The following is a 7500-nucleotide window of genomic DNA, read 5'->3' as shown; positions in this document are numbered from 1 at the left end:
GTGCAATGTCATTGGAGGATGTGTGTGTGTGTGTGTGTGTGTGTGTGTGCGTGCGTGTGTGCGTGCGTGCGTGCGTGTGCGTGTGCGTGTGCGTGTGCGTGTGTGTGTTCCCCAGGCTGGATCTGCTACGCAGAGAAGACCCATGGGGAGTTCATCCTGCCTTACATCAGCACCACCCGCTCCCCCCAGCAGATGATGGGCTCCCTGGTCAAGAGCTACTTCGCTGGCTTGCAGGTAGGGAGGGAGGGAGGGAGGGAGGGAGGGATTAATTAGAATAAGGCTGCTGAGGTAAACAAAAAATCAGATTCCTAGAGTGATGATGTGTGGGTCGGGTTAGGTGTTAGCTGTGTGATGTTGTGTGGGTCCTGTGCCATGCTGTGTGATGTTGTGTGGGTCCTGTGCCATGCTGTGTGATGTTGTGTGGGTCCTGTGCCATGCTGTGGGATGTTGTGTGGGTCCTGTGCCATGCTGTGTGATGTTGTGTGGGTCCTGTGCCATGCTGTGGGATGTTGTGTGGGTCCTGTGCCATGCTGTGGGATGTTGTGTGATGTGATTGAGGTTTAGTCGAGGTGCTACCAAACAAGGGCTCAGTTGGTGGCTCTGGTGCCGCTCGGACATGGAAGGTTTGGGTTCGGGTTCGGGTCCCTGTAGAATAGACCTTGGACTCAAAATAAAGGTGAAATAAACATTTTAAAAAGATCAGGATGTGATTGACGTGTGTCTTCGGTGCGTGTATGTGTGTTGTGTTTTGTGTTGCGTGTGTGTGTGTGTCTATGTGTGTGTGTGTGTGTGTGTCAGGGTCTGAGTCCACAGCAGATCTATCATGTGACAGTGATGCCCTGCTATGATAAGAAGTTGGAGGCGTCGCGGCCCGACTTCTTCCTGAAGGACGCCGACACCAGAGAGGTGGACTGTGTTATTACCTCAGGTAACCTGTGTTATTACCTCAGGTAACCTGTGTGTGTGTGTGTGTGTCTCTCTTTATCTATCTGTCTGTCTGTCTAACCTATCTCTCTATGTCTGTCTGTCTGTCTGTCTGTCTGTCTGTCTGTCTAACCTATCTCTCTATGTCTGTCTGTCTGTCTGTCTGTCTAACCTATCTCTCTATGTCTGTCTGTCTGTCTGTCTGTCTGTCTAACCTATCTCTCTATGTCTGTCTGTCTGTCTGTCTGTCTGTCTGTCTAACCTATCTCTCTATGTCTGTCTGTCTGTCTGTCTGTCTTTACAGGAGAAGTCCTGAAGATGCTAGAGGAGGAGAAGGTATCTCTGAGCGATGTGGAACCAGCACCATTAGATGAGATGTAATCCTTCTCCTATTTACACACATTCACTACAAAACCATTGAGCTTGTAGGCTAACGCTAACCTACGTAGCCTAGCTGCTGAGGCTGATGTGAGTGTGTTGTGGTCCCTGCAGGTTCAGTAACGTGTCTGGTGATGAGCTGCTGGGCCATGCGGGGGGGGGCTCGGGGGGCTACCTCCACCATGCCTTCACCCACGCAGCCAAGCAGCTCTACGGGGAGGAGGTGAAGGAGCTCACCTACAAGACCCTCAAGTAAGGCTGGCTCCTCACACACACACACACACACACACACACACACACAGGGAGGGTGGGAGGGCCTGCAACAAGCAAAACCTGCTTTGAAGACATGCTTGCTTCTTTATTTATTTAACCTTTATTTGAGTCCCATTGAGACCAAGGTCTCTTTTACCAGGGAGCCCTGCATTCACACAGTTTACAACCATACATCACACACACACAACATTACAACATTATAAAACACAATCAAGAAAAACAGACACATTCTTCATCAAAGAGGTCCTCAATCAAAACGTTCAAGTCCCCGAGCGGCACCAGAGCAACTGAAACGTTCCAGACTGTTCCAGAGCAACTGAAACGTTCCAGACTGTTCCAGCAGAGAGGCTTTGGTGTGTTGAATACAGTAGCTGCCACGTAGAATAAGAATAATTTAGAGGAGAGGAACAGCCTGAGAGGAACAGCCTGAGAGGACAGGGTGTCTGTTTAGAGAGGAACAGCCTGAGAGGAACAGCCTGAGAGGACAGGGTGTCTGTTTAGAGAGGAACAGCCTGAGAGGACAGGGTGTCTGTTTAGAGAGGAACAGCCTGAGAGGAACAGCCTGAGAGGACAGGGTGTCTGTTTAGAGAGGAACAGCCTGAGAGGACAGGGTGTCTGTTTAGAGAGGAACAGCCTGAGAGGACAGGGTGTCTGTTTAGAGAGGAACAGCCTGAGAGGAACAGCCTGAGAGGACAGGGTGTCTGTTTAGAGAGGAACAGCCTGTCCACGCAGACTGACTCCATTTCCATGTTCATGGAGTTGTAGGTGTGTCTTATATTCTTCTGCCCCAGTCAGCAAAAACACACAAGCGTTGAAGTGTCGTGGCTTCTCTCCCCCTCCCTCCCCCTCCCCCTCTCTCCCCCTCCCTCCCCCTCCCCCTCAGGAATAAGGACTTCCAGGAGGTGACCCTGGAGAGGAACGGGACTGTCCTGCTGCGCTTCGCCCTGGCCTACGGCTTCAGGAACATCCAGAACCTGGTCCAGAAACTCAAGAGGGGAAAGTCGCCCTACCACTTTGTGGAAGTGATGGCGTGTCCTTCAGGTGAGGACGGAGTGGGAGTGGGAGTGAGTGAGAGAGGGAGAGTGAGAGAGAGACAGAGAGACCAGGAGGAGTTGTTTAAGTATGACACCGGGGAGGGGACTGATGACACGTCCTGCCGTAGAGACCCGGGGAGGGGGGAGGGGGGAGGGGGGAGGGGGGATGTATACAACAGTACCATTGACACAAGGAGGCGAGCCGCTGTAGTCAGGAGGTGTTTGCTGTCTTGTTCCGGGACGGTAACGACCGTCAAGAAAATAACAAAAGAAGAAGCAGATGCACATGACTACTCTGGTAAAACTGGTAAAACAGGGTGTGTGTGTGTGTGTGTGTGTCTCTAGGTTCTCTGAACGGGGGCGGCCAGCTGAAGCCCTTGGCCGACTCTTCCCACAAGGAGCTGCTCCAGCAGGTGGAGGATCTGTACATGGCAGAGCGCCCCCTGCTGCCCGAGCAGAACCAGCGCGTGGCGGAGCTGTACCAGAGCTGGCTGCACAGCGTGGGCGGGGAGAGGGCCAAGGAGCTGCTGCACACCCAGTACCACGCAGTAGAGAAGGCCACCAACGGGCTCATCATCAAGTGGTAGAGGAGGAGAAGGAGGAGGAGAGGAGAGGAGAAGAGAGGAGAGGAGAGGAGAGGAGGGGGCGGGGAGAGGAGAGGAGAGGAGGGGGCGGGGAGAGGAGAGGAGAAGAGAGGAGAGGAGAGGAGAGGAGGGGGCGGGGAGAGGAGAGGAGGGACAGAGGGGGAGGAGGAGAGGAGGGGAGGAGAGGAGGAGGGACAGAGGAGAGGAGGAGGGACAGAGGAGGAGAGGAGGGGGCGGGGAGAGGAGAGGAGAGGAGGGGGCGGGGAGAGGAGAGGAGGGACAGAGGGGGAGGAGGAGAGGAGAGGAGGAGGGACAGAGGAGGAGAGGAGGGCTCCTGCTGGCCTCTAGCCGGCGCTGGTCCAGGATCAGAGTTGATTTGTCTGTAGAACCGTCCGAACCGCTGGTTATGTAGAGAACAGGCCTGCGTCCATCAGCAGACCTTCACAACGCCAGAGGCACTTCCTGTTGTTATTATTATCAAACATTATCTCTTATTTTTATATACATTCTCTCTCTCGCTCACTCCCCCCCCCCCCCCCTCTCTCTCTCATCTGGCCAAATCACGCACAAGCTGAACCCCATAACCATGTGTATTACACTGTTATAAAGTTGTCACGGTAACGTGACGGTCGTCCTGTTGAGTGTGCACTAATTAGGACCGCAGCAGGAGTGGGGGTGACCAGTAATATTACATTTGTACTGCTGGTTCATGGATATGATCATTCCTGCGTTATTTATAATGAAAACAAACTATATGGATGAAATGTATTTTGCATATTAAAATAATTTATGTTACGGGGTGACTTTATTTATTTATTTACCAGCAATCTGAAGATGAGGAACAGACAGAGCACAGTTGGGGTCAACACGAGGACAACACTTTACATGACTGTTTTCATATGAAATGGTGTTTTTGTAGTGAACCACCTACAAATCTTCATCAGCTACAGGACCAGTCAAAAGTTTGGACACACCTTCTCATTCAATGGTTTTTCTTTATTTTTATTATTTTCTACATTGTAGATTAATATTGAAGACATCAAAACTATGAAGGAACACATATGGAATTATGTAGTAAACAAAAAAGTGTTAAACAAACCAGAATATGGTTTATATTTTAGATTCTTCAAAGTAGTCACACTCCTGGCAAGGTGTGTCCAAACCTTTGACTGGTACTGTATGTTGTTTTGCTTACAAAATCAACCATGGACTCATTTAACAATTAAGCACAAACTTATGTTGAACAAACCTTCTGACAACAAAACTAAGGCAGTGATATTTGCACCTCGTGATCCCAAGGTTCCTTCCTCTGTTGACACCCTTCAAGGTTCCTTCCTCTGTTGACACCCTTCAAGGTTCCTTCCTCTGTTGACACCCTTCAAGGTTCCTTCCTCTGTTGACACCCTTCAAGGTTCCTTCCTCTGTTGACACCCTTCAAAGTGTTGGGATTGAGTTTGTTGATGCATATAAATATCGGGCCATTTGGTTGGATAAAAATCTTAATTTTAAACATCATATTGGAACTCTAAGAAGTTGACGGTGGGTTTTTAATCTGGATTAAAGTCGTGTTTCTCACCATCTTCTCGTAAACGACTGGTTCCAGGCCTGTTCCTGCCTCAGATGGACTATGGTGACACCATTTACAGACCTGCTTGTCCCATTTACATTACATTGATGGCATTTAACAGACGCCTTTATCCAAAGCGGCGTACAACAAATACATTTGTTTAAGTAAGTGAATCATCTCTCCTCTCCTCTCTCCTCCTCCTCAGACCCCCCCCCCCCTAACACCCTACATTACCGTACTGTTCTCCAGTCTAAGTAAGTTAGTTTCATCTTGTTTAAAATCAGTGTGCTGTTGGTAGCTTGTGTATCTTGCTCATTGTGACTGCCTATGGCCCTGACCCCTAACCCTAACCCTGGTCTGAGCATTGATTACTTTATCTTCTGATGACTGATGGATAGATGATTCACTCACTTAAACAAATGTATTTGTTGTAAGTCGCTTTGGATAAAGACGTCTGCTGAATGTCATAAATGTAAATGTGATGACATTTGAATTTGCATTATAAAGCTGAAATGAAATGAGGGCCAATATCAACATTCATGGGCTTTATTGCTGATTTTGTGGAAGAATCTAGTACATCATGAACAACCTCACCATCGATATACCACAACCTCACCATAGATATACCAACTATCTGTTCTGTAAAAGGTGGCTTTTGATAGACAGAAAAAGCAAGGTTTGCTTTATGTTTTCTAGAATGATTTAAATGGAAAGCTGACAAAACAGAAGTGAGATATTGAACTGAGAGAATCACACTAAAGGAGATCAGTTCAACCTCCAGATGTTCCTCCTCAGGACCGACACACACACACACACACACAGATGTTCCTCCTCAGGACCGACACACACACACAGATGTTCCTCCTCAGGACCGACACACACACACACAGATGTACCTTTCAAATATTGTTGAGTGAATATACCATATCAAAATAATAAAATCCTTTGGATAAGAAAGCTTTATACAACACAGACAACAGTTGTGTTACAACACAGACAAAAAAACATTTCCATTTTTGAGATAAATTTACAAAATTGCACATATATTAAGACGCCCATTTTCCTTCATGGATCTTTCTGCTTTTAGATTTGTTTCTGTGTTTTTCAGTTTAGCTTTCACAAATGGCGATTGATTGAATTGGTTATTGAAATATTTGTCTGTGCATTAGTATCTGAATATCCATAATGTATTCACTCTAAATTAAACTACATGTTTGGAAGCTTAACCTTTAGGAATCATCCTTCATCTTCATTAAAAGCTACCAATTAAAACCTTCAGTTGAAGTCAAAACTCTTCAAACTACAAAGAAATAATTTGCTTTGTAGATCAAACTAAATTCAGAATCGGATCCAGCTACACTTAATATACTTCTCGAAATTACAATATTATTATTGTTCTTGATCACATGCTTCCATTACATCTGCAATCTGGTAGGTCTGTTTGTTGTTAGAGTAAATACAGCATGGCATGTCTAACTTCGCTGTAAGAAAGAGATATGAAAGAGATATGTAATGTGGTATTTGCCATGGTGGTTAGTAACAGCGCCTGGTGCACTGATGTGCACTTAAAGTGGACGGGAATTCTGTGACATCATGACTCCGAGTTCTGGTCAGTCTTTGGGAACCCGGAAGCTGTCCTTCTCCTTACGGAGGCTCCTCATGGTCTCAACCGGGTCTGTCTGCCCTGTGTGCTCCTGCACAGACTTCTCTCTGGAGCAGAAAGAAAAGGCACTGTACTGTCTGATGATGGTTACTGTACTGTCTGATGATGGCTACTGTACTGTCTGATGATGGTTACCGTACTGTGATGATGGTTACTGTACTGTCTGATGATGGTTACCGTACTGCCTGATGATGGTTACTGTACTGTCTGATGATGGTTACCGTACTGCCTGATGATGGTTACTGTACTGTCTGATGATGGTTACTGTACTGTCTGATGTTTGAAGTTGTTTTAACAGAGTTGATTGTGTGCACATGGAGAGAGGTGGGGAGGGAGGGGGAGAGGAGGGGAGGGGGGGAGGGAGGGGGAGAGAGGGAGAGAGGGGGAGAGGGGCGTAGCTGTAATGTGAACAGGGGAGGTCCTCTTACGTGACTCTCATGAAGGGGTTGATGGTGAACTCCTCAGCTATAGTGGAGGGAATGGTGGGTTCTCCTTCGCTGACTTTCTCCTGAATAAACACATCTTCTTTACTTCATGAAGGGATGCACCTGGTCAGCAACAACACTCAAACAGGCTGTGGCATTCAAACAATGATTGATTGGTATTAACGGGCCCAAAGTGTGTCAAGAAAACATTCCCCACACCATTCCACCACCTCTACCATGAGAAGTTGTACAGGTGTTCCACCACCTCCACCATGAGAAGGTGTACAGGTGTTCCTCCACCTCCACCATGAGAAGGTGTACAGGTGTTCCTCCACCATGAGAGGGTGTACAGGCGTTCCTAATAAAGTGTTCGGTGAGTGCATGTCATTAATTTAAAAAGTCCAAACATTTATGTACCAATTACAGATTGCCCCTTTAAGACCATATTGTAAATGGTAACGGTCACATGATCCTACACAGGAACCCACCTTCGCCCAGGCCAGCTTTGTCCTGATGACCTCGTTGTCGGGCTCCACATGACGAGCGAACTTCAGATTGTTGACAGTGTACTCATGACCGCAGTAGACACGCTGAAACACACACACACACAGGCTGAAACACACACACACACACACACACACACCATAGTAGA

The 7500-nt window shown here is 47.5% G+C and overlaps 2 protein-coding genes across 4 annotated transcripts in view; one reads left to right on the top strand and one right to left on the bottom strand.

The window, feature by feature from the left end:
• The window catches only part of narfl (nuclear prelamin A recognition factor-like), a 10458-nt gene extending 7238 nt beyond the window's left edge, over positions 1-3220 (top strand). For all 3 annotated transcript variants that reach the window (XM_083677236.1, XM_083677235.1, XM_083677234.1), the window contains exons 6-11: positions 116-234; positions 799-928; positions 1229-1301; positions 1417-1554; positions 2459-2616; positions 2955-3220. In XM_083677236.1, coding sequence (XP_083533362.1) covers positions 116-234; positions 799-928; positions 1229-1301; positions 1417-1554; positions 2459-2616; positions 2955-3196 — 860 coding nt within the window. In that variant the 3' untranslated portion in view covers positions 3197-3220. The remainder of the gene's footprint in view (positions 1-115; positions 235-798; positions 929-1228; positions 1302-1416; positions 1555-2458; positions 2617-2954) is intronic.
• Positions 3221-5290: 2070 nt separating this feature from the next.
• hagh (hydroxyacylglutathione hydrolase) overlaps positions 5291-7500 on the bottom strand; it is a 7187-nt gene continuing 4977 nt past the window's right edge. Inside the window, exons 7-9 of the mRNA XM_083676993.1 lie at positions 7337-7438; positions 6852-6931; positions 5291-6470 (exon numbers count right to left, since the gene is read on the bottom strand). Of these exons, the coding sequence (XP_083533119.1) occupies positions 6371-6470; positions 6852-6931; positions 7337-7438 (282 nt within the window). The 3' untranslated portion in view covers positions 5291-6370. The remainder of the gene's footprint in view (positions 6471-6851; positions 6932-7336; positions 7439-7500) is intronic.

The sequence above is a fragment of the Argentina silus genome, assembly GCF_951799395.1.
Source record: "Argentina silus genome assembly, chromosome: 9".
NCBI classification, from domain to species: domain Eukaryota; kingdom Metazoa; phylum Chordata; class Actinopteri; order Argentiniformes; family Argentinidae; genus Argentina; species Argentina silus.
This window is presented reverse-complemented; position numbering and strand designations above follow the sequence as displayed.